We start from the raw sequence: 27,590 nt of genomic DNA on the forward strand, positions 1-27,590 counted from the left end.
TAAGAAGCTAGGTTTTATTAAATTCTTTGGAATACAATTCGCACTTCACTCTCAATTTCTTTCATCCACACTATAACAAGGGAAATACAGATACAAGAATACCCTAACTACTAAATTTTCCACAGGGAACCGAATAACTATTCCAAAGCAGCTTATGAAAATTTTGAGTGTTTAAAATTTATTCATCGCCTTCGTCGTCTTCACCCTCATCATCGTCGTCGTCATCTTCACCACCCACAACTTCCTCAGCATCATCACCATCAGTGCCATCTTCCTCTTCACGTTCGCCTGCATCTCCATCCTCTTCGTTAGTATCGTCCTCCATCTCTTCATCTTCTTTATCTGCTTCAGCCTTGGCCTTGGCATCAACCTGAGAGGGAAATTCAGAGTATTTTTATATTGACTCAGTCATCTAAAGTAACCCCTCTGTAATTTTAGTACTATAATCAATATTAGTCATGAAACTATGGGTAAAAATTAATAGTTACATATTTAATGCCACAATTTTTTTTTTTTAACATATCGGCCATTTCCCAACGAGGCAGGGTGATCCAAAAGTAAAGAAAATGCTTGCATCGTCATTCAACACACAATCAATACTAAGCTTTATTAATTTTCTTATAAGGAAAGGGGATCTCCATTTTCATTAACATGGTATACATGTTATACATGGTATACATGAAGGGATTCAGGGAAACCAGTTATTTTCATATAGTCGGACTTGAGTCCTGGAAATGGGAAGTACAATGCCTGCACTTTAAAGGAGGGGTTTGGGATGTTTGGAGGGATATGTTGTGTATCTTTATATGTGTATGCTTCTAGACTGTTGTATTCTGAGCACCTCTGCAAAAACAGTGATAATGTGCGAGTGTAGTGAAAGTGTTGAATGATGATGAAAGTAGTTTCTTTTTGGGGATTTTCTTTCTTTTTTGGGTCACCCTGCCTCGGTGGGAGACGGCCGACTTGCTTTTTTTTTTTTTTTTTTTTTCCAACATGTAACTGACTAGTTCTTAAATTCCGTCAGTGAACGTTCAACACAAATGTGAAGTAGAGTATTTTTTAATCTTCTCATAGCCTTTTATCTCCACAATTCTGCTTGGGTTATTCATATTACTAATGAAAACTAAACAGTTGAAAATGAATACAGATGAGAGTAAGGTGATGAAGATATTAAACGAGTTAGGTAAAATAAAATTGGAAGGAGGAAGAATGGAAGGAATGAATGTGTTCAGATACCTGGGAGTAGACCTGTCAGCAGATGGGTTTATGAAGGACAAGGTGAATCATAGAACTGATGAAGAAAAAAAAGGCGAGTGGTGCATTGAGGAATCTGTGAAGACAAAGGATGTTATCCATAGAGGCAAAGAAGGGAATATATAAGAGTATAGTGGTACCAACACTTTTATATGGGTGTGAAACATGGACGGTGAATGTTGCAACAAGGAGGCTGGAGGCAGTGATGTCATCTGAGGGGAATGTGTAGTGTAAATGATATGCAATAATATGGAGTATTATCTTCTGGTGAAGCAAAATAGGATAACAGAGGGTCTATAATTCTGTAGTGGAGGGAAAGCAGGGTAGGGGGATTAAGGAGGTTTTGTATGAGAGGGTCTTGGACATCCAGCAGGCATGTTAGAAAGGAGTGTGGGCAAGTCATTTTCATACCTTGCTCACACTCCAACAGCATGTCAAGTTAACATTTATGAAGGGATTCAGGGATACTGATTAGCCGGACTTAAGTCCTGGAGGTGGGAAGTAGTGCGCCTGCACTCTGAAAGAGGGGTGGGGTTATTTACAGTTTGGAGGGGCATCTGAACTATAGTATTGGCATACCTTTGGCAAGACAATGATGCGAGTGAGTGATGGTGAAAGCATTTCTTCTTTTGGGTCACCCTCTTGTGGCTTAGTGCTTCTTTTTGATTATAATAATAATAATAATTGGGTCACTCTCCTCCAGTAGGAGATGGCCGGTGTTAAAAAAAAAAAAAACTTCAAATCTAATACCTTGTTATGAATGGGAAGATTAGGCCATCTCTCATCAAGGCAGGGTGACCCCCCCCCCTCCCCCCCCAAAAAAAAAATTCTTCCTTTTACATTCAGTAATTTATACAGAAAAATGTGTTGCTAGCTCCTTGCTCCCGGCATTTTAGTCTGCTCTTACAACACTTACAGCTTACAGAGTTAGGATTCTTCTCTATCTCCCCATGGAGGTGAAAGGAAATTTTTTTTTTTTTTTTAACAAGTCAGCCGCCATTTCCCACAAAGGCATGGTGACCCAAAAAGAAAAAATACTTTCACCATCACTCATACATAATAGTGCCTCTGCAAAGGCAGTGACTAAGAAAATAATAAATTTAGATGGTGTATACTTGCATACATAGTATGACCTAATGTAAGCAGTAGCAAAATGTACCTGTTATCTTAGTGTTTACGAGATGAAGAAGATACCAGCACTCCTACCACTGTGTAAAACCAAATACAAGTTTGTTTTACATTCATTTAGCAGGACAAAAGTACCTCCCAGGATGGTTGCTGTCTACTAACCTACTACCTGTATCATGTTTTCATAGCTTCATAAAATAAAAAATGAAATAAATTATTTTGTCCCCAACACCAGCCTTTACACCAGCATAAGTCACAACAAGAGCAACTGCAGACAAGGCAATCTCTCTCTATCCTAGCCAGGACAGGGCGGCTAGGTGTGGATGGTGAGGCTAACTGGCAGAAGGAGGTATAATAGTCTTGCATGCCAATGACTCATACACCGACGATAACCAACCAATAAAGTTGGTGGACTAGGTCCCATCAGGTGGATCTAAGGAGCATGCTATTGAAAGTGAAAAAGGACTTGTACTACCTCACACACACACACACACAAAACTTATCTACATGGGTTGTCCAGTAGAGAAAATATATTGGTATATAATCCACAGGCGTCGTACATTGTCTGTTGAACAAGATATACACAAGGTCGCAATTAAATTATTAAAATGACATCATCTTCCTAGAGTTGGTTGGCTAGGGAATATCTCTACCCACACATCACTAACATGTTAAAAATACCTACTAAAGCATATAACAAGCTCCACAAAATGCAATTTCTTTATATACATATCTCTTCATTCTACTCACTTTTATCTTTTTGGCAGGCGATAATGTAGTGTCATTATCTGAACTTCTTTTTTCAGCTTCTTTCCTGGAAAAGCAACAAAATGTTAATAGGTGCTCATAGGAGGGGGTGAAAGGGACACAAGAGGCTGTCATCAATAGTTAAAAACAATAAAGTTCCTATACACAGCCTCTCCTCACTTAGCGACGTACTCTTTTACTGACGACTCGGACTTAAGACAGCTCTCTGACCAGTGTTCATATTTAAATAATGTATATTAGAGCTGATTACTCTATTGTTTATTTCAATATACAGTACACTAGTGTATAAACATTTAAAAATATACCAAAGGTGCAAAGGTGACATAAAACAATATCAAAGATGGTTGATACAAACTCGCTACCATTATAGCATGCTCCTTGCTTAGCGACGAATTCATTTAACGACGTGGTCTTAGGAACAGAATTCCGTCAAAGTGAGGAGAGGCAGTGTACAAATTGAAAAATATTTAAGATATTAATATCACAACTTATGTCAGTATATAAAGGTACATACATACAATTATCTCAATAAATATGAAAGCCACAAAATTTGGAGAATTTAAATTTTATGTAACCAACAACATATTTAACTTTTTTTTTTTAACATGTCGGCTGTCTCCCACCAAGGAAGGGTGACCCAAAAAAAGAAACTTTCACCACCATTCACACATAATCACTGTCTTTGCAGAGGCACCCATATACAACAGTCCAGATGTCACTCCAAACAGCCAACATACCAAACCCCTCCTTTAAAGTGCGGGCATTATACTTTTCCCCTCCAGGACTCAAGTCCCGATAACCAGTTTCCCCGAATCCATTCACAAAATATTACCCTGCTCACACTCCAACAGCTCGTCAAGTCCCCCCCAAAAAATTCATCTCCATTCACTCCTATCTAACATGCTCACACATGCCTGTGTGATGAAGCAAGTGAACAAGTTCCTGTACTTTGTTAAAAAAACTTTTAAAAAAATCTTTAGAGCCAAAATTCTAAATTATTATACACCTACCATCCGACTTACGACCGAGTTCGGTTCCGAGAAACCGGTCGTAAGTCGAAATGGTCATAAGTTGAACTTTACTACTGAATATCAACAAAACATTTTTGTAATGACTATTTTATTGTTCTATTTTGGTATTTCATGTTTTACTTTACTTTTTATGTTGTTAGTACTGTATTTTATACTGTAAGGTTTAGGATAAACACTGTGTACAACACAAATAGTTGTTTATTTTCCAGAAATTTGGCATAAAAAACATGATCGTAAGTCGAGCAGGTCGTAAGTTGGATGGTAGGTGTACTTTGTTAATAACAAATACTGTATATGCATACGTGACTTTGTAAATGGTCCAAGTCAGACCGAAACATCGTCGTAAGCCCCTCTCTTCTATGTGCGGGTTATTTGTGTATGCATATTTCTCTTTGGCAGTTTGGAGGGATATGTTGTGTATCTTTATATGTGTATGCTTCTAGACTGTTGTATTCTGAGCACCTCTGCAAAAACAGTGATAATGTGCGAGTGTGGTGAAAGTGTTGAATGATGATGAAAGTATTTTCTTTTTGGGGATTTTCTTTCTTTTTTGGGTCACCCTGCCTCGGTGGGAGACGGCCGACTTGTTGGAAAAAAAAAAAAAAAAATATTTCTCTATACTTACCGTGTATACCTCATTAAAGTACTATCAAAATAACAATTGCTTTGGATGGGAAGGTCAGATATGACAGAGCCATGTTTTCATAGTACAGGCTCTCCTTGCTTAACGACAGAGTTCCGTTCATAAGACCTCATTGGTAAACGAATTCATCGCTAAGTGAGAAGCATACTATAATGGTAGTGGGTTGTAAGTGGGGTTAGGGTTGTTCAGGCAACCAGGAACCATTAGAGAGTTACGTCATGCACCCCCCCCTCTCTGGCGGGCTGGGGCGAAACTAGTTCCTGGTGTCTGATGTTTCATTTTCTACTCCTGGTAGTATTGACCTTACCTGGTGTGGGTTGAAGTTTGGAGAGTCACTTCACCTCCACTCTTCTGATCAGGTAAGGTGGTCTACCAGGAGTATTACTGTTCGTTGCTTTCTTTTGTTTGCTGGTTACCAGTAATGATTTTGGCATTTACTGCTCTTTTTCATTCTTAAATGTTATATTATCATAACCATTGGTAACCAGTTTATTTTTTCTTATTACCAGCTCTGTTCCTGGCGTGGTCATTCAGGGTAGATACCAGATAAAGGAGCAAGACACTTGTTAATTGGACTCGTTAACATTATTCGACTACTACCGACCCTTATTTATTCTACTTGTGGTGCTCCAACCAAGTGGTAGAGGAGATTCCAAAACATCGGACTGTTACCATCCGCCCAGGATAACCTACATCATCTTTAACATCAGAGATCTGTCCAGGGCCTTACCTACTCCTGCCCAACTACAGCACCAGAACAAAAGGCCATTTTTATTATATTTAAAATTTAAGTAAAATCCTCAAAAGTCGTTATGCTTATTTTTCCTAGAGTCGTTTATTTATTTATTTTTCCATTAGTTTTTTGTTCAGATGGAAGGCATTCCACTGACAGTGGGTTTGTATCGACAATCTTTGATGTTGTTTTAATATCACCTTTGCACCATTTATAACATTTCGGGTATCTTTTTAAATGTTTATACAGTAGTGTACTGAATATTGTAATAATAAGAATAGATGAAATTAGCTCCAATATGCATTATTTAGATATGAATACTGGTCAGAGAGCCCATCGTAAGTCCAAGTCGTTGGTAAACTACTACATCGCTAAGTGAGGAGAGGCTATATAAAATTTAAGAGATATTCAAAATATTGTTTTGTCCCCAACACCAGCTTTTACACCAACATAAATCACAACAAGAGAAACTGCAGGACAAAGCAATTTCTCTCCTAGCCAGGACAAGATAGCCAGGAGTGGTTGGTGAGGCTTGCTGGCAGGAGGAGGTACAGTAGTCTTGCATGCCAATGACTCATACACCAACGATGGTCAACCAAAAAAGTTGATGGACTAGGTCCCGTCAGGTGGATCTAAGGAGCATGCATACTCTATTTAATTTATTTGAAGGTCTTCATACAAGCCCTCTAAAATTCTAATTCTCATAAACAAGATCAAAACAAATGTGCAGTACCAAAAAATACAAAACTATACACTATCAGTCAAGCAACAACACAAAAATTTAAATATACTTACGGACCATGTGCTTTGTATGCATTATCTACATAAGGCTTCAAGCCACCAAATTCCATGTCCGATGCCTTTTTCAACAGCTCACTGGCTTCTTCTGCCGTTCCAAATGTGAGAAAGCAGTTTCTGAAAAAAAAAAAAATTAATTCAGCCATTTCCAACCAATGCAGGTGACCCAAAGGAAAATGCAATTACCATCACTCATTCTTTAGCTGTTTTTCCAGAAGTGAACAGAAATTACAATTCAAAAGATCCACAGAATCACTGTACTCCACAACCTTCAGAATTGAGGCACAATACTTCTCAACCCCAAAGATGAAATCTAGCTAACTAGGTTTCCTAACTTCCTTCAAATACTCCAGCAGCAGTTCAAATAACTCAAACCACCTGTCTCTACTACTAAAAACAAACCCATATTTATACAATGCCTGCTAGGTACTCAAACCCTAACCACTTAAACCCTCCACACCCACCTTCCTTCAGACTTCCCCACCACCACCCTCTCAACTGCCCCAGATTTGTACAGCCTCTTGGTAAAACCACCTTGCTTCCTTTTTTAAAATGACCAAACATCGCCACAATTCCTTTTCCATGCTCTAAATTATACCTATCATGCCACCACACAGCCTCCTATTTTTTTTTTTACTCATTCTTTGCATAATATCCACACCACACATTTTCATATACATCTCTACAGCTCTATACCTCATTGCAAATACTCAATGACTATGCCTCACATTTACCAAGGTGCAGGCACAATATTCCCATTTTAAAAGTGATAATTTTTTCTCTCCAGACTCAAACACTTTAATATACCTTCTTCCTTCATCTATTCTGATGAATTCACCTTATCAACGTTTGCCAAAATATGCACTCCCAACATATAAATATATTCACTTCTACGTACTCTCTGCAATCTTTCCCACAGGTAGGTCTCGATTAGTGCAAGTTCGAATGCTAAGTTTTCCCCCAAACTTCAAATCATGCACAAAAATTTAATATAATTCTAAGAGTAAATTCGAATAATGCAACTATTCCAGGGGATTCATTACTCGCACTGAGACCTAGCTGTACTCTAAATGATAGAGCACAAGTGATTTGAATAATGTCACCACTGGCACTCTTTCCCTTATTTTGAAAGTTCTCATTATCCACCTTATTTTCCTGGCTATCATGACATTTGCCTTATTGTGTTCTTTGAAAGAAAGGTCAACCGATATAATTATACCAGACCTTTTACGTGTCCCTTGTGTGATACTTGATGATCCTCCTGAGTTTTGTAAACAGTGTCCCTATTTTCATTCTTCTATATCTAAGTAGCAGGACTTATCACTACTGAATGTCAAGTTGTTCTCCACTACCCACTGGAAAACCCTACTTATGTGATAAAAATATCAGACCAATAAAATTTAACCACCCAAGGTGATGAATGAAAACGAACAAAATTTTGACAAATAGTCGTCGAAAACTGAATTCGACGAAAACCAGGGCAAAAGAAAGCAGAGGTTCCACTGTATATTGGTCCTTACCTTCCAAACTTCATGTGTGAGGCAGATTTTGCAAGTTCCAGTAACTCAGAAGCAGCTGTTGCATCAATAGGATTTGTGAAGCTCATGTATACAGTGCAGGGATCTTTTTCAGCAACCTGTAAAAATATGATATATTCAAATGCAAAAACTAGAATCAGATACACAGAAAATGAGCGCACCAAAAAAATAAACTACAAAAAACAGAAGACTACTGTAGCTACCATGAAACTCCAATCTGTGAATTCAGATACAGTAAACCCTAGATATAAAGGTTGACTGCGTAAGATTTTGACCGTCATGAAAAAACCTCAGAAAAGTACAGACTAGATATTTTGGTGCCTTTGTCTGTAATACTGTCAGTTGCAAGTGTCTACCTGGATTCTTCATGAAGAATATTCTTTGTAAATGGTCAAGAACTGGGCAACTGGAGTGTTGATCCCCAGAATACCCTCCAAGTAGATCTTAAAAGACCAAACTATGTATATTTTTTATACGGAATTATAATACTGCAAAATGTTGAACACAACTGAACCTACAGGGTTAACATCACCCTGAAAAAATAACCTTCTCTCCACTGTCATTTAAAACAAAAAAAAACCAATTGCCAATATTTAATACATTTATATGAAAAAATTATGGCAATACTCACTGAACCGCCTCTTCCTCGTCCACCTCTGCCTCCTCTTCCTCCCCTAAAGCCACCTCTGAAGCTGCCCCTGTTTCCTCTGAAACCACCTCTTCCCCTGAAGCCATTCATTGTACCACGAAAGCTGCTGCTGCCTCTACCTCCCCGGAAACCTCCCCGTGTTGCTCCTCTTCCTCTGGAAGCCCCACCTGAATATTCTGTAACGACTGTCTGTATTTTTTCAGTAGAGTTATCCTGATTAGTTATCTTTGGCTTTTCAGCCTCTGACTTTGAGGATTTAAGCTTTTTTTTCTGTGGCTCTGTTTGATTACTCTCTTCTTTTGGAGACTGTAGTGTAAATGTTTTCTCTCTCTTTGGTGTTTTGGGGGTGGTCTGGAGTGTATCTACATGAATTCCCTCTATACTAGGGGTCTGTGGCTTCTTGCTTTTGCCTTTTTTCTTCTTTGAAGTCTGTGAGCTTGGAGTTTCCAATGCCGCCACTTTCAGGGTCTGCGCCTTGACCGTTTTCTTCTTTATTTCAGGAGTATTAGCTGCTGCCAATTTCTTTGCTTTCTTCAGTGTTGTAATAGCTTGTGTCGGTGACTGAAATAAATTAAGTGCAAGTTATTCAAGAATAATATAATTTATTGATTTCCCAAGTCTCTTCCAAAACTATGACAACTATACCCTGACACCATATATAAATTATAGCAAAATGAACAAGTAATAATTAAGTCATCACTGGAACCCTAAGACAAAAATCTGACTTGTCGTATTTTTCATCCACAAGACACGGACTTACAAAATTAACAAATCTTGACTAAATTTACTTGCAAGCCCTGTGTTAAATAATATTTCTTATTGCAGACTTTATATGGCTAAAAGTATTAATTTTGTGAAAATTTTAATAACTAAAAGAAGTTCATGGGATGAGTACCACCACAGTAATAGACTTTTAATGGCAGATAATGCTAAAAACTTCCTCTTTTGTGTTCGCAGTGAACTTGTCTTTGAAGACCAAATTCTTGCTATGTACAGCAATGTACAGCCAAATTATATTCCAGTCCATATTGCCTGTTAAAATTTGGCAACTTGCATGTGTACATCTGTGTTGGAGACGAGAAAAACTTACCAGGGTTTTGTTTCCTTTCAATTTTAACTGCAAAGTTATAATAATATAGTATGTAGAATTTTTATGTAGCTTATGCCCTACTAAATTCATATACTAAACAAATCATGCACTAAACAAAGAAAAATATTTTGCAAATCAAAATATGCTTCAGGTTGTTTGCTAATTTTGTGAAAGTCTAAACAAAATGCTGTATACAACAAAACACTATACAATTTAAAAATATATACAAAAAGGCTGACAATAATATTTAAAACTGTCCAAATCTCTCAGGATAGCTCTAAGATACAAGAGTGAATTAATACAGTATAACAAAATTGGTTTGGTTGCTGATATACGTTTTTTTTTTTTTTCAACAAGTCGGCCATCTCCCACCGAGGCAGGGTGACCCAAAAAAGAAAGAAAATCCCCCAAAAGACTTTCATCATCATTCAACACTTTCACCTCACTCACACATTATCACTGTTTTTGCAGAGGTGCTCAGAATACAAGTTTAGAAGCATATACATATAAAGATACACAACATATCCCTCCAAACTGCCAATATCCCAAACCCCTCCTTTAAAGTGCAGGCATTGTACTTCCCATTTCCAGGACTCAAGTCCGACTATATGAAAATAACCGGTTTCCCTGAATCCCTTCACTAAATATTACCCTGCTCCCACTCCAACAGATCGTCAGGTCCCAAGTACCATTCGTCTCCATTCACTCCTATCTAACACGCTCATGCACGCTTGCTGGAAGTCCAAGCCCCTCCCCCACAAAACCTCCTTTACCCCCTCTCTCCAACCCTTTCGAGGACGACCCCTACCCCGCCTTCCTTCCATGTCATTCTACTTTGATCCATTCTCTCTAAATGACCAAACCACCTCAACAACCCCTCTTCTGCCCTCTGACTAATACTTTTATTAACTCCACACCTTTTCCTAATTTCCACACTCCGAATTTTCTGCATAATATTTACACCACACATTCCCTTAAACAGGACATCTCCACTGCCTCCAACCGTCTCCTCGCTGCAGCATTTACCACCCAAGCTTCACGCCCATACAAGTGTGTTGGTACCACTATACTTTCATACATTCCCTTCTTTGCCTCCATACATAACGTTTTTTGACTCCACATATACCTCAACACACCACTCGCCTTTTTCCCTCATCAATTCTATGATTAACCTCATCCTTCATAAATCCATCCGCAGACACGTAAACTCCCAAGTATCAGAAAACATTCACTTCTTCCATACTCCTCCTCCCCAATTTGATATCCAATTTTTCTTTATCTAAATCATTTGATACCCTCATCACCTTACTCTTTTCTATGTTCACTTTCAACTTTCTACCTTTACACACATTCCCAAACTCATCCACTAACCTTTGCAATTTTTCTTTAGAATCTCCCATAAGCACAGCATCATCAGCAAAAAGTAACTGTGTCAATTCCCATTTTGAATTTGATTCCCCAAAATTTAATCCCACCCCTCTCCCGAACACCCTAGCATTTATACTTCCTTTACAACCCCATCTATAAATATATTAAACAACCATGGTGACATTACACATCCCTGTCTAAGACCTACTTTTACCGGGAAGTAGTCTCCCTCTCTTCTACACATCCTAACCTGAGCCTCACTATCCTCATAAAAACTCTTTACAGCATTTAATAACTTACCACCTATTCTATATACTTGCAACATCTGCCACATTGCTCCTCTATCCGCTCTATCATATGCCTTTTCTAAATCCATAAATGCAATAAAAACTTCCCTACCTTTATCTAAATACTGTTCACATATATGCTTCAATGTAAACACTTGATCTACACATCCCCTACCCACTCTGAAACCTCCTTGCTCATCCGCAATCCTACATTCTGTCTTACCTCTAATTCTTTCAATTATAACCCTACCATACACTTTTCCTGGTATACTCAGTAAACTTATTCCTCTATAATTTTTACAATATCTTTTGTCTCTTTTCCCTTTATATAAAGGGTCTATACATGCTCTCTGCCAATCCCTAGGTACCTTCCCCTCTTTCATACATTTATTAAACAAAAGTACCAACCACTCCAACACTATATCCCCCCCTGCTTTTAACATTTCTGTCATGATCCCATCAGTTCCAGCTGCTTTACCCCCTTTCATTCTATGTAATGCCTCACGTACCTCCCCCACACTTACATTCTGCTCTTCTTCACTCCTAAAAGATGGTATACCTTCCTGACCAGTGCATGAAATTACCGTCTCTTTCTTCCTCAACATTTAAAAGTTCCTCAAAATATTCTCGCCATCTACCTAATACCTTCAACTCCCCATCTACTAACTCCCCTACTCTGTTTTTAACTGACAAATCCATACTTTCCCTAGGCTTTCTTAACTTGTTTAACTCCAAAATGTTTTCTTATTTTCATTAAAATTTCTTGACAGTGCCTCTCCCACTCTATCATCTGCTCTCCTTTTACACTCTCACCACTCTCTTCACCTTTCTTTTACTCTCCATATACTCTGCTCTTCTCATAACACTTCTGCTTTGTAAAACCTCTCATAAGCTACCTTTTTCTCTTTTATCACACCCTTTACTTCATCATTCCACCAATCACTCCTCTTTCCTCCTGCCCCCACCCTCGTATAACCACAAACTTCTGCCCCACATTCTAATACTGCATTTTTAAAACTATTCCAACCCTCTTCAACCCCCCCACTACTCATCTTTGCACTAGCCCATCTTTCTGCCAATAGTCGCTTATATCTCACCCGAACTTCCTCCTCCCTTAGTTTATACACTTTCACCTCCCTCTTACTTGTTGTTGCCACCTTCCTCTTTTCCCATCTACCTTTTACTCTAACTGTAGCTACAACTAAATGATCCGATATATCAGTTGCCCCTCTATAAACATGTACATCCTGGAGCCTACCCATCAACCTTTTATCCACCAATACATAATCTAATAAACTACAGTGGACCCCCGGTATTCGATGGCATCGGTATTCGATAAATCCGGTATTCGATGCATTATATTGCAAAAAATTTTCCTCGGTATTCGATACGATTCGTACGAGACCTGTCCACATGTGGCCTGAACTGCCCCTTGTGTGCCAGTGTTTACAAGCCAGCCAGTGTGCGCGCATCTAAGGATACATTCGGTACATTCCATATTATCCATATTATCACTGTTTGGTGCTGGTTTCTGCAAAATAAGTCACCATGGGCCCCAAAAAAGCTTCTAGTGCCAACCCTGTGGTAAAAAGGGTGAGAATTAGTATGGAAATTAAGAAAGATTTTGAAGGGTTTGGGGCTAACCCTGAGAAGCCTATACCAGTTGTGGAATACATTGTGCCTACTTCAAAAATTAAGGAAATGTGTGCACAGTGGGTTGAAGTGCAAACCTTTATGGATGAAAATCACCCTAACACAGCTATTACAATGACAATGTTGTGGCCCATTTTAGACAAATCGTAAAGGAACGGGAGGTACAGAGCTCTATGGACAGATTTGTTGTGCGACAGAGGTCCAGTGACTCTCAAGCTGGTCCTAGTGGCATTAAAAGAAGGGAAGTAATCCTGGAAAAGGACTTGCTACCTCAAGTCCTAATGGAAGGGGATTCCCCTTCTAAACACTAACACCTCTCCCCTCCTTCCATCCCATCAATCATCACCAGATCTTCATTAAAGGTAAGTGTCAATTATTTTATTGTTATTGTAATTATTCTATTGCATTAAACTTAATATTTCATGTAGTAAAATTTTTTTTTTTCATACTATTGGGCGTCTTGCACAGATTAATTTGATTTTCATTATTTCTTATGAGGAAAATTTATCTGGTTTTCGATATTATCGGTATTCGATGAGCTCTCAGGAACGGATTAATATCGAATACCGGGGGTCCACTGTACTTTCATTACATGCTACATCATACCTTGTATATTTATCCTCTTTTTCATAAAATATGTATTACTTATTACCAAATCTCTTTCTACACATAGCTCAATTAAAGGCTCCCCATTTACATTTACCCCTGGCATCCCAAATTTACCTACTACTCCCTCCATAACATTTTTACCCACTTTAGCATTGAAATCCCCAACCACCATTACTCTCACACTCGATTCAAAACTCCCCACGCATTCACTCAACATTTCCCAAAATCTCTCTCTCTCCTCTACACTTCTCTCTTCTCCAGGTGCATACACGCTTATTATAGCCCACTTTTCACATCCAATCTTTATTTTACTCCACATAATCCTTGAATTAATACATTTATAGTCCCTCTGTTCCTGCCAGAGCTTATCCTTCAGCATTATTGCTACTCCTTCTTTAGCTCTAACTCTATTTGAAACCCCTGACCTAATCCCATTTATTCCTCTCCATTGAAACTCTCCCACCCCCTTCAGCTTTGTTTCACTTAAAGCCAGGACATCCAGCTTCTTCTCATTCATAACATCCACAATCATCTCTTTCTTATCATTTGCACAACATCCATGCACATTCAGACTTCCCACTTTGACAATTTTCTTCTTATTCTTTTTAGTAATCTTTACAGGAAAAGGGGTTACTAGCCCATTGTTCCCGGCATTTTAGTTGACTTTTACAACACGCATGGCTTACGGAGGAAAGATTCTTATTCCACTTCCCCATGGATATAAAACCAAGAACTATTAAGATAAAATCAAAGAAAACTCAGATGAGTGTGTATAAATAAACGTGTACATGTATGTGTAGTGTGACCTAAGTGTAAGTAGAAGTAGCAAGACATACCTGTAATCTTGCATATTTATGAGAGACAAAAGACACCAGCAATCCTACCATCATGTAAAACAATTACAGGCTTTCGTTTTACACTCACTTGGCAGGACGGTAGTACCTCCCTGGGTGGTTGCTGTCTACCAACCTACTACCTACAATATACATGATATTCCTTAATTATGTCCATATCCTAATAAATGGGAAAATTTACCAAGTAAACAGCATCAAAGATATGGATAACAATGAAGATGACATGTTACCTCACAAGGTCCCAGGTTGTGTAACAATAGTATAAAGACAGAAGAAAATTCTTATACACCAATATCCACTGCACAGGAAAAAATGTACATTATTACCTTCCCAGTAATTCACATTTTCATTGGTGCTGGCTGAACCATAGCAACAGTGTTACTCCTAGGATAAAGCACTAAACTATTTGCAGGCACACATCTAACCAATGTAGGTAACCTATGCTGGCAGCTGTTCCCCAAGATTCAAGCCAAGGTTTATCTTTCCTTGCTAACTCTAACATCTGGTGCCAACCTGGTGCTGACTCTGAATGTCACCACCCAGCAGCACCATCTCTAACCAAGGCTACCTGTTGATGGCTTGATTAGTCAGCCTATGGATGCCTAACCTGGAGCCTCATCCATCAGTGATTTCCATTACATTTCCAGTGTGCAAAATTGTATAATTAGCCAGGTATTTACTTACTGCTGGGACATTTAAATATAAGCCACTCAATATCTATATCTTCCATGCTATGTTTAACTACAGTTAATCTTTGAAATACTTCTTACCTAATTAAGTGAAGGATATTAAGGAGCAAGGTGTTGAGAGAAACAAAAAATCCAGGTGAATATCAGATTGGGAGGTAGTGAGTTTGGGTGAAATACATGTATCCAGATATATGTATGTGGGAATGGCTATATTAGGAGATAGGTCTATGAAAGAAGAGGTGAACCAAAGAACAGATGACAAAAAAAGGTGGATGGTGCACTGAGGCATCTGTGGAAACGAAGAATTTTATCCATAGATACAAAAAAGGGAAATGTACCAAAGCATGTTAGTACTGTACCAATACTTGTTATACAAGTATGAAGTATAGGTTTTAAATATTGCAGTGAGGAGGAGGAGGAGGAGAAGAAGGAGAAGGAGGAGGAGGCAGCAGCTGGAGGATATAGAGATGCCATGTTCATAAGTGATGTGTGGTACAAGTGTTATGCAAAAGAATTTGGCACATGAAGGCTAGAAGACTATGTGGGGTTACCAAAATTATAAGTTGGAGGGCTGAAGATGGAGAGATGTTGAGGTGGTTAGGGCATTTATAGAGGATGGAGAATAGAATAACTATGAAGGTACAGTATGTAAATTAGGGGAGGAAAGGAGTGAAGGTCATCTCAGGAAGAATTGAAGGGAGAAACACTTATGAAGGGATTCAGGAAGACAGTTGAACATAAGTCTTGTAGGTGGGAAGTACAGTGCCTGCACTCTGAAAGGTGGATGAGGATGTTGCAGTTCAGAGAGTTATCTGAGCTGAGGTGTCAGTGCATTTCTGGTAAGATAGCGATCGAGTGAATATCAGTGAATGCATTTCCTCAGATACACCCAGTCATTTAGTGTTTCAGCAAATACTGGTAGTTAACATTATATTCCCTTTACATGTGCTAGGTTGGTAATTTAGAAGTACTGTATTTCCAAACTACAGTGGACCCCCCCCGAGTTTCATGATTAATCCGTTCCAGAGAGTCTGCCAACTGGCGAAATTCACGATTGGCGAATCTATTTTCCCCATAAGAAATAATGGAAACCCAATTAATCCATTTCTGACAGCCAAAAGTATTAACAAAAAATAATTTTTTTAAAAATTAAATATAGATTTACATACAGAAAACAATGACAATTTTTTTTTTTTTATGACACTGGCCGATTCCCACCAAGGCAGGGTGGCCCGAAAAAGAAAAACTTTCACCATCATTCACTCCATCACTGTCTTGCCAGAAGGGTGCTTTACACTACAGTTTTTAAACTGCAACATTAACACACCTCCTTCAGAGTGCAGGCACTGTACTTCCCATCTTCAGGACTCAAGTCCGGCCTGCCGGTTTCCCTGAACCCCTTCATAAATGTTACTTTGCTCACACAGCACGTCAAGTATTAAAAACCATTTGTCTCCATTCACTCCTATCAAACACGCTCACGCATGCCTGCTGGAAGTCCAAGCCCCTCGCACACAAAACCTCCTTTACCCCCTCCCTCCAACCTTTCCTAGGCCGACCCCTACCCCGCCTTCCTTCCACTACAGACTGATACACTCTTGAAGTCACTCTGTTTCGCTCCATTCTCTCTACATGTCCGAACCACCTCAACAACCCTTCCTCAGCCCTCTGGACAACAGTTTTGGTAATCCCGCACCTCCTCCTAACTTCCAAACTACGAATTCTCTGCATTATATTCACGCCACACATTGCCCTCAGACATGACATCTCCACTGCCTCCAGCCTTCTCCTCGCTGCAACATTCATCACCCATGCTTCACACCCATATAAGAGCATTGGTAAAACTATACTCTCATACATTCCCCTCTTTGCCTCCAAGGACAAAGTTCTTTGTCTCCACAGACTCTTAAGTGCACCGCTCACCCTTTTCCCCTCATCAATTCTATGATTCACCTCATCTTTCATAGACCCATCCGCTGACACGTCCACTCCCAAATATCTGAATACATTCACCTCCTCCATACTCTCTCCCTCCAATCTGATATCCAATCTTTCATCACCTAATCTTTTTGTTATCCTCATAACCTTACTCTTTCCTGTATTCACTTTTAATTTTCTTCTTTTGCACACCCTACCAAATTCATCCACCAATCTCTGCAACTTCTCTTCAGAATCTCCCAAGAGCACAGTGTCATCAGCAAAGAGCAACTGTGACAACTCCCACTTTATGTGTGATTCTTTATCTTTTAACTCCACACCTCTTGCCAAGACCCTCGCATTTACTTCTCTTACAACCCCATCTATAAATATATTAAACAACTACGGTGACATCGCACATCCTTGTCTAAGGTCTACTTTTACTGGGAAATAATTTCCCTACATAAATGAACATTAAACATCACACTTAACCTTTATTGATTTTTGTTGGTGTAGGGGGTAGGTAGGAGGCAAGAGGAAGGCGAGTTTATTATGCTTCAATATGATGCTAATATCTCTATGGCTTATTTATCTATCACAATTCATCTAATACGACATTATAAACAATATTAATAACATAGAAACATGATACATACTCTAAAATTAATAAAATATGTCATAATGTATGAGAGGAGTAAATGGTGTAAATGTTGTTGGATTTAAGGGCCGCCACTGAGAGAAGCCGTGTTGGTGGCGGTGGAGGATTGTGCCAGCACCACCATCACACTTAAACAATGTATGTAATTTATAAATAAGAAATATTTACATTTTAATTTATAAATAAGAAATATTTACATTTTAATTTACAAACAAATAAGTTTATTCAGGTATACACAAATATAGTTACCTACATAGATTATCATACATAGCAGCATGTGTAAAGCACCCAGGATAACCCAAAAAATTCAAGAGTGACATACAGTGGACCCCCGGTTAACGATATTTTTTTATTCCAGAAGTATGTTCAGGTGCCAGTACTGACCGAATTTGTTCCCATAAGGAATATTGTGAAGTAGATTAGTCCATTTCAGACCCCCAAACATACATGTACAAACGCACTTACATAAATACACTTGCATAATTGGTCGCATTGGGAGGTGATCGTTAAGCGGGGGTCCACTGTATTTCCATTGGTGTCCTTTTATATTTACACTTATATTTACTTTTATACTTACACTTTTATATTTACACTTACCTTGCTTGGAGATGTTAGCTTAATTAGTTAGTTTGATGAAGATGTTGGCAGAGGTTTAGGGTGGTGGAAGATAGCAGGGCGATGTATGTTCAGCGGTCCTATACACATCCAACAACATTGGAGAGTTACTCTCATGTTTTTCTATCGCTTACTCACTTAACTTACTTGCTACACTGTTAATTCTACACTTTATCACTGGCTGGAGCTATAGCCTTTATCGATACCTGCTGCTTTAGTATCGTACATATTACAGAATCACTGAATCACTGCAGAAGGCACATTTCTCCCCTCTCTCTTCCTCCTCTACTTTAGTACTTTGCTATGAGTTTTTTCTTGAATTCTATCGCGTTTCTCACCTTCTTTACCAAAGGGCTGGCACTAGGAGCTTTCTTTGGGCCCATGGTGGCTTTTTTAGCAATTGCAAGCACAAAAAACAAAGAATTATTATGAAATGTGTTTGTATGAACCCGTGGGGTGATGGTCACATGCTGGTAAACAATGGCACACTGAGTGTGAATAATGCGGGAGACTGTGTGTGTGCTGACGGGCAGACGTGTACCAGAAGGTCGCTGAATCACGAGTCCAATCAAGAACCACGAAGCTAAATTTTGCCAAAAAAAACTTGCCGAAAGTCAGATTTCATGAAAGTCGCGGCAGCCGAACGGTGGGGGTCCACTGTACAATATAAATTTATATAGAAGAATACGTGCACAAATAACCCGCATATAGGAGAGAGCTTACGACTATGTTTTGGTTCAACTTGGACCACTTATAAAGACACACTTCCCTCTTGTGTATTGTTCCAGCCACAGTATTGTGCCTTTTTGTTATTTAAAAGAATATGTAGTTGGAAAATAAAAAGACAAATTATTTCTCTTCATATACATCTTGTGGCCATTAATGCTAGCTTCTGTTAATTTTCCAAAATGGCAAAGATGGATCATTCTACCTATAGTGACACTTTTGAGGAAGTGCTAAACCCATAGGGATCATATATATGGCTTTAGGAATGGGAGTCAATCATATCTGATTCAGAAAAGGGAGGGCAGCTTCTGATTTCTGGATCAAAAGCCCTTCACTGGCATCAAGGCACTTCCTGTAAAGGGTACACATGCTACAGACATGTTTTCTACCCATATCTGTCGAGACTGCAATAAATTAGTCATAATGCATCAGCCCAAATTATCTACTCGAGCACACCACTCAACTGGATCCTATGCTCCACTACCCACGAAACTCTGAATCTCAATTTATTGCTCCTTCTTTAACTATTATATACAAACTGCCATTGTCTCTGAGTAGTTATGTATCTTAAATACTATACAATGTATGCTGCAATATATTACAATGATAGGCGGACTAAAACTTAAAGTGTTGTCAACTATGAATGGAAAAACCATGTACAGTTAAATTGTGTCATGCAGAGCTTATTCGAATATAAAGGCTACCCAGATACGACTGCTTCGAACAAGGGGTAAGATTTGACCAAAGTGAGGCCAAGCTAGACAGGTGAGGAATTAGGTATATATGGTACAATTTTCCTTGTACACTGCAAGCATTCGTCATGAAAATGGTTAGGCACATACTCAGTGAAATGTGCTATACCTTCCTGTGTAACTAATCCTTCACCTTGATTTTCCAATCCCTTTAAAAGTAACCAGTCATGTATGTGTATATCAAATTTGAAAAAATCCTTCACGGCAAAATATTAACTCTGAAGTCAATTCAGTTTTCACCATGTTAAACATATAGTATACATTGCAGCTGTGAAAATAACACTGCCTTCTCTCCAAAATATTAAAAAATGTTTAGACATATCTGTAGCTGCCACCATATAAAGTTCAGCACTGAGCTACCGCATGCATAATGGGACTCCCACAGCCCACAGACATGGCAAGCTGGCCACTACTACTACAGCTACTATTCACACAAGAAGATACAGAGAAAATCACAATTTAAGGGAGGATACCCGATACAGGATTGTCATTAAATTTAAGGACATGTATACCTAAGATGCACAAAAGGTTTGTATATATAGTGATACATATATTAAACTAAAAGAACCAGGGATGGATAGAACCAAGAAAAAGTTAAAATATTAAATGACAAGTTAATTATGCCACCAAGACTCCTTTTCAAATCCCTGGACAAAGAAAAAACCTCAAGACAGAAAATTTCACAATATCATCCCAGTCTTCAAGAAAAGAAGTACAGAAGAAACTACTGCCAAATCAGCTTAACCTCTACATGGCCCCACAAGGGATTTTTATGGAAGCAATCTTCAACCATCTTTCATTGCACAATTTATACATAACATGTACGGTATTATATTATTGATTATGAAAACAAATTTTGCCCAACAAACTTTTATACCTTTTGAGATTATTACCAGCTACACTGACCAAGGCTTTCCAGTTGATGTGCTGTACATGGACTTTTCAAAGGCATTCAACAAAGTGTCACGCTTAAGACTGTCCCGGAAAATCCAAGCTCATGGGATCACTGGCAAAATTCTGGAATGGATAAAACAATAACTGATCTTCATAAATGGAGTTGAATCCAATTGGATTAATATTATTTGTAGAGTACCACAAGGATCCATTCTGGGACATATCCTGTTTGTGATAATAAAGTACATCAATAACAGATGATAGCATCTCAACCTGCATAACCAAATTTCAGGATACCAAGAAACAGTACTAAGATAGATGAACAGTGAGGTGTGTATTACTTTCCACATAAAATACCCTACGTAAGCTTTGCAAATCATCAGTAAACTAATAGGCGCTATTCAATCTAGAAGATAACTAAAGCATCATATTTAAAGGTAGCATACTGAACATACTTCCTTGTTTTCAACATAATAGGAAAGTACATGGCAAAACACTATGGGTTACTCATTTCTATGTCAAATCATGGTTCCAGAATTTAGGCCGTAGGATCTGTCCATAGGGCCCCAGGCCAATGGCTGACATTACAACCCGATATTAATGACCTTGGAATAAAAGTCTATCATCTCTTACAGCAACACAGCGAGTGGATCAGCAATGAAGAGTCAACCAATGTTAATGAATAATAAAAAAAATCCTTCAAATTCAAGAATAAAACTCAAAGTTTTACATATCAGTTACATGACCCCACAATGGAGATAACACCAATAGACAGAAAAGAATCAATACAGAGCTAAAACAAGCTTACTTACCAGTATAGGCTGCGAGATACTGGAATGACAAACCATCAAAGGAGCTACAGTGGACCCCTGGTTCCCAATGCTATCGGTATCCGATAAATCCGGTAGCCGATGCATTTGATCGAAAAAAATTTGCCTCGCTTCCCGATACAAAACCCGGTATGCGATGTGATGCGTACGAAATGTGTCCACGTGTGGCCTGAACTGCCCCGTATGCGCCAGTGTTTACAAGCCAGTCAATGTGCGCGCATCTAAGGATACATTCGGTACATTCCATATTATCCATATTATCACTGTTTTTGGTGCTTGTTTCTGCAAAATAAGTCACCATGGGTCCCAAGAAAGCTCCTAGAGCCAACCCTTCGAGACCAAGGGTGCTAATGACTGTTGAAATGAAGAAAGAGATAATTGCAAAGTACGAAAGTGGAGTGCGTGTGTCGGAGCTGGTCAGGTTGTACAGTAAACCCCAATCAACCATCTCTACTATAGTGAGCAGGAAAACGGCAATCAAGGAAGCTGTTCTTGCAAAAGGTGCAACTGTGATTACGAAACAGCGACCGCAAGTGTTAGAAAATGTTGAGAGACTGTTATTGGTGTGGATAAATGAAAAACATAGCAGGAGATAGCATCTCTCAAGCGATCATTTGTGAAAAGGCTAGGCAGTTGCACGACAATTTGGTAAAAAAATTGCCTGCAACTAGTGGTGATGCGAGTGAATTTAAGGCCAGCAAAGGTTGGTTTGAAAGATTTAAGAATCGTATGGCATACATAGTGTGATTAGGCATGGTGAGGCTGCCAGTTCAGACCACAAAGTGGCTGAAAAATATGTGCATGAATTCAAGGAGTACATAGAGGCTGAAGGATTGAAACTTGAACAAGTGTTTAATTGTGACGAAACAGGCCTGTTTTGGAAGAAATTGCCAAGCAGGACCTACATTACTCAGGAGGAAAAGGCACTCCCAGGACATAAGCCTATGAAAGACAGGCTTACTCTTCTCATTAGAGCACATTAGAGCACTCCAGGAAGATTTGAATAGACTGATGCAGTGGTCGGAGAAGTGGCAGATGCAGTTTAATATAGACAAATGCAAAGTTCTAAATGTTGGACGGGACAATAACCATGCCACATATAAACTAAATAATGTAGATCTTAATATTACGGATTGCGAAAAAGATTTAGGAGTTCTGGTTAGAGGTAATCTGAAACCAAGACAACAGTGCATAAGTGTTCGCAATAAAGCTAATACAATCCTTGGCTTCATATCAAGAAGCATAAATAATAGGAGTCCTCAGGTTGTTCTTCAACTCTATACATCCTTGGTTAGGCCTCATTTAGATTATGCTGCACAGTTTTGGTCACCGTATTACAGAATGGATATAAATGCTCTGGAAAACGTACAAAGGAGGATGACAAAGTTGATCCCATGTATCAGAAACCTTCCCTATGAGGATAGACTAAGGGCCCTGAATCTGCACTCTAAAAAGACGTAGAATTAAGGGGGATATGATTGAGGTGTATAAATGGAAGACAGGAATAAACAAAGGGGATGTAAATAGTGTGCTGAAAATATCTAGCCTAGACAGGACTCGCAGCAATGGTTGTAAGTTGGAAAAATTCAGATTCAGGAAGGATATAGGTAAGTACTGGTTTGGTAATCGAGTTGTGGATGAGTGGAACAAACTCCCAAGTACAGTTATAGAGGCCAGAACGTTGTGTAGCTTTAAAAATAGGTTGGATAAATACACGAGTGGATGTGGGTGGGTGAGAGTTGGACCTGATAGCTTGTGCTACCAGGTCGGTTGCCGTGTTCCTCCCTTAAGTCAATGTGACCTGACCTGATTAGGTTGGGTGCATTGGCTTAAGCCGGTAGGAGACTTGGACCAGCCTCGCATGGGCCAGTAGGCCTGCTGCAGTGTTCCTTCATTCTTATGTGTGCCAATGTTAGTGGTGATTGCAAAGTGAAGCCTTTATTGGTGTATCACTCAGAAACTCCCAGAGCGTTCAGGCAAAAGAATATCCTCAAGGCTAATTTGTGTGTGCTGTGGAGGGCAAACACTAAGGCATAGGTCACTAGGGACTTTTTCTATGACTGGTTACACCATGCATTTGCCCCCAATGTGAAAAATTACCTAATTGAAAAGAAATTAGACCTTAAGTGCCTCTTGGTGTTAGACAATGCCCCTGGTCATCCTACAGACTTGTCAGAGCAACTTTGTGGGGACATGAGCTTCATTAAGGTCAAGTTTTTGCCTCCTAATACCACTCCTCTCCTGCAGCCCATGGACCAGCAGGTCATTTCCAACTTTAAGAAATTGTACACAAAAGCTATGTTTGAAAGGTGTTTGAAGTGACCACAGAAACTCTATTGACTCTAAAGGAGTTTTGGAAGGATCACTTTAATATCCTCAATTGTGTAAACCTTATAGGTAAGGCTTGGGAGGGAGTGACTGAGAGGACCTTGAACTCTGCCTGGAAAAAACTGTGGCCAGAATGTGTAGACAAAAGGGATTTCGAGAAAACCTATGCCAGTTCAGGAATCCATTGTGGCATTGGGGAAGTCCTTGGGGTTGGAGGTTAGTGGGGAGGATGTGGAAGAGTTGGTGGAGGAGGGCAATGAAGAACTAACCACTGATGAGCTGCTAGATCATCTTCATCAGCATGAGGCCACACCTGAAGAAACTGCTTCGGAGGAGGGGAGAGAGAAACTGAAGTTGCCTACTTCAAAGATTAAGGAAATATGTGCAATGTGGCTTGAAGTGCAAACCTTTATGGATGAAAATCACCCTCACACAGCTATTGCGAGCCGTGCTGGTGACTATTACACTGACAATGTTGTGAAACACTTTAGGAAAGTCATAAAGGAACGAGAGGTACAGGCCTCTATGGACAGATATGTTGTGCTACAGAAGTCCAGTGACTCTCAAACTGGTCCTAGTGGCATTAAAAGAAGAAGGGAAGTAACCCCGGAAAAGGACTCGCTACCTCAAGTCCTAATGGAAGGGGATTCCCCTTCTAAACACTAAGACCATCCACACTCTCCCCTCCTCCCATCCCATCAATCATCACCAGATCTTCAATAAAGGTAAGTGTCATGTAACTGTGCATGTTTTCTTCAGTTTGTGTGTATTAAAATTAATATTTCATGTGATAAAAAAAAAAATTCATACTTTTGGGTGTCTTGCACGGATTAATTTGATTTCCATTATTTCTTATGGGGAAAATTGATTCACTTTCCGATAATTTTGGTTTACGATGAGCTCTCAGGAACAGATTAATATCGTGAACCGGGGGTCCACTGTATTTCATAGGCATTTAAGAACAAAGAACATAAGAGAGAGGAAGCACTGCAATAGGCCTACTGGTCCATGCTAGTTAGGTCTAACTCTCACCCACTAATGTACTTGTCTAACCTATTTTTAAAGCGACCCAAGGTTCCTGCTTCAATGATGCTGCTTCGCAATTTGTCTCACTCACCCAACAGTTATGCAGAACAAACAGCAGACATTATGGTAATGACAAGAAATGTGCTCCATTCTTAGCACTTTCCTGCCTGTTATTCCATTAGATACAAACAAAATCCCAGAAATAAAAAATGCCAATTTAGCAAAAATCACCATCACTAGCAATGTATTTCAACACATAGGCATTAAAATCAAACGAGACGTAGGATCTTGACTCCCAACTACAGTGGACCCCCGGTTAATGATATTTTTTCACTCCAGAAGTATGTTCAGGTGCCAGTACTGACCGAATTTGTTCCCATAAGAAATATTGTGAAGTAGATTAGTCCATTTCAGACCCCCAAACATACACGTACAAACGCACTTACATAAATACACTTACATAATTGGTCACATTCGGAGGTAATCGTTATGCGGGGGTCCACTGTACTTGTTTTCATGGGTTAAGGAATTTAATGAGGAACTTAGAAAACTATTAACTGTTTTTTTCAATAAAATCAGAGTGTATCATTCAAAGCAGCAGCTTCAATTATTGTACCAACCAATTAGTCAGTCGCAGTGGAGGGAAAAGTTATGGAACCAATTGTTGTGGTTGCAACAGAGAGCGGCAGCTAGATATAGATCCAAATGGATATATGAAGGTTCTAATCCCTGAACGAATCAAAGCACTCGTAAACTAATACAAATGACCTTACTGGCATTCCCAAGTTATCAATCAGTCAGGAGAAACCCCAGATATTTTCCAATTGGCACAATGTTCTCCCATACATAAATTTAATAAAACTATCAGGAAATACTAACCAATAATTTCACCAACTTTCCCAATTCACAGATCAGTCAGATGTCTCCAGTAATTTCCTAATGTGACATTTTTATTGTGGCAATGTTTTGTTCTCAAGGAGCTTTGTCAAGCCTTTACAACGGCTTGACAAAGCTCCTGGGGAGCGAAACATTGCCACAATAAAAATGTCACATTAGTTGCACTTGTGTCCTTTTACTTTACATATTGTCGGTAATTCTACCAACATTATTTCAATAATTTCCTACTGGCATTCTCCTAACTAAAGTTTCTAAGATTATGAGCAATCACTATCCTTGCACAACACAAATTTCTTTAGGCCATAAGAAGCTCAAGAATAAAGAGGGAAAAGGCTGGGGTGGGATAAAGTATTAAAAAAAAAAAAAAAAAAAAGGTTGCAAGGACAGAGATAAGAAAGATTAAGTGATGTCCACTTTAATAGGGTTTTAAGGTAGTCTGTGACAAATATTTATTTTCCCGAATGCAAAATGTAACAATCTAAAATAAGCCAAAGTTATGCTATATGAATAACTATTTTATTTTAGTATTTCTTTTATTTATTCCTGCATTCCATTTGTAAACAATACTTCAATTATATCCCACCTAATTATACACCCTTGCAGTTCCTGGATAACTCACCGACACTGACTTGCTCCACACAGTGAATAATAAAGAACTCAAGTACAATATATTGAATTGAAAATGGTGAAAATTAAAGCCAAGATTCTCTTGGTTTCATTTCATTAAGATGAAATAGCCAACAACCAGACACCCAAATACTATACTGAACTACACTGTCAGACTTGTCATGTTATTTTGCTTATGCCTGGTTAAATACTCTTAATGCATACATTTTCATAGGTTTATGTAAACTAACTCAAAACTTGTCAGTATCTAAGTGCTGTGTCATCAGTCTAACAAGCCAATAACACCACCATCCTCACTTGAGGGTTAAAAGGAGATCAATTTATATATTTGGATAAGCTACAAAAAAAAAGGCTTGGTAATAGATGTAGAGGAGCGGAATAAATTGTCACTTAATATTTTTATGTGAGCACTCTGAGTATACCTGGTATACTCCAGGTATACTCAGGCTTCAAAAACCTGCCTGGATTAAGTATATTGGGGTATGTCTCCTCAAGGAAGGTTCCTTGATGTTGGTGAGGGGCTCTTGATTTAGGGAATTGGATCTGTGCTCCAGTTCCCCGAATTAAGCCTGAATGCCTTCCACATCCCCCCCCCAGGCGCTGTATAATCCTCCGGGTTTAGCGCTTCTCCCTTGATTATAATAATAATAATTGGGGTATGACCTACCTTAGGTAGGTTTATTTAGGCACAAGTACACAAATACAATTGTCATCCATAGTGTGAATTAATTAACATAACCCCTAAAAAAGTTATTGATTTATTTCCAAATTTCACATGGAATAAAAATTTGAAAAAAAAAAATAACAGAAATAACATCACTGGTTAAAATTTAACATTTATTTAAATATAATAATAAAAAAGGGCAGAACAACAGCATTATGGTGATTAAAATCAAAAAAAAATCGAGGCAAAGCAATAACTAAAAATTGTGTAGTGAGTGAGGGACGCCAGCAACAATGTCCACCACCAGACACACAAATAATGTTATATTTCCCACTTAACATTATATCCTGCGCCTTCAAGATGGCTACAGCAGACACACGTACCTTACCCTGGTCTCCCAGCCTCACCTTCATATTAGATTTCAGTCACTGGCAGCTTAAATTGGTGGGATGAAGTGTAGCAGGTGAATGGAGGGTGCGTCGTCCTGCTGCTACACGTGGAGTCTGCGCGGCAGCGGCGGCAGCGGCGGCCGGTGCTGGACGCGGCGGCGGCGGCGGCGGCGAC

The 27,590-nt window shown here is 39.0% G+C and overlaps 1 protein-coding gene, 1 long non-coding RNA gene and 2 other non-coding genes across 6 annotated transcripts in view; 1 reads left to right on the forward strand and 3 right to left on the reverse strand.

Moving 5' to 3' along the window:
• Positions 1-5,633, forward strand: part of LOC128701143 (uncharacterized) — a 30,030-nt gene extending 24,397 nt beyond the window's left edge. For all 3 annotated transcript variants that reach the window (XR_011394041.1, XR_008408869.2, XR_008408867.2), the window contains one exon: positions 5,334-5,633. This is a non-coding gene — a long non-coding RNA (uncharacterized lncRNA). The remainder of the gene's footprint in view (positions 1-5,333) is intronic.
• On the reverse strand, positions 1-27,590 carry LOC128701142 (uncharacterized). The gene is made up of 6 exons (XM_070100570.1): positions 27,434-27,590; positions 8,525-9,103; positions 7,876-7,991; positions 6,353-6,472; positions 3,133-3,196; positions 1-370 (listed from the first exon to the last, which is right to left on the reverse strand). Exons 1-6 carry the CDS (start codon positions 27,437-27,439, stop codon positions 179-181), a joined length of 1,077 nt encoding a protein of 358 aa, XP_069956671.1. The 5' UTR covers positions 27,440-27,590; the 3' UTR covers positions 1-178.
• LOC128701204 (small nucleolar RNA SNORA53) lies at positions 2,601-2,829 on the reverse strand. The gene has a single exon (XR_008408878.1). It is a non-coding gene; the product is annotated as a small nucleolar RNA SNORA53 (small nucleolar RNA).
• LOC128701205 (small nucleolar RNA SNORA53) lies at positions 6,044-6,203 on the reverse strand. The gene has a single exon (XR_008408879.2). It is a non-coding gene; the product is annotated as a small nucleolar RNA SNORA53 (small nucleolar RNA).

This window comes from Cherax quadricarinatus, chromosome 73 (assembly GCF_038502225.1).
Source record: "Cherax quadricarinatus isolate ZL_2023a chromosome 73, ASM3850222v1, whole genome shotgun sequence".
In the NCBI taxonomy this organism is placed as follows: domain Eukaryota; kingdom Metazoa; phylum Arthropoda; class Malacostraca; order Decapoda; family Parastacidae; genus Cherax; species Cherax quadricarinatus.

Coding starts and splice junctions, on each gene's coding strand:
- LOC128701142 (XM_070100570.1), bottom strand. Junction 7,992..8,524: donor GACGAGGAAGAGGCGGTTCA/GTGAGTATTGCC, acceptor ATATTTTTACAG/GTTGCTGAAAAAGATCCCTG. Junction 6,473..7,875: donor TCACACATGAAGTTTGGAAG/GTAAGGACCAAT, acceptor TTTTTTTTTCAG/AAACTGCTTTCTCACATTTG.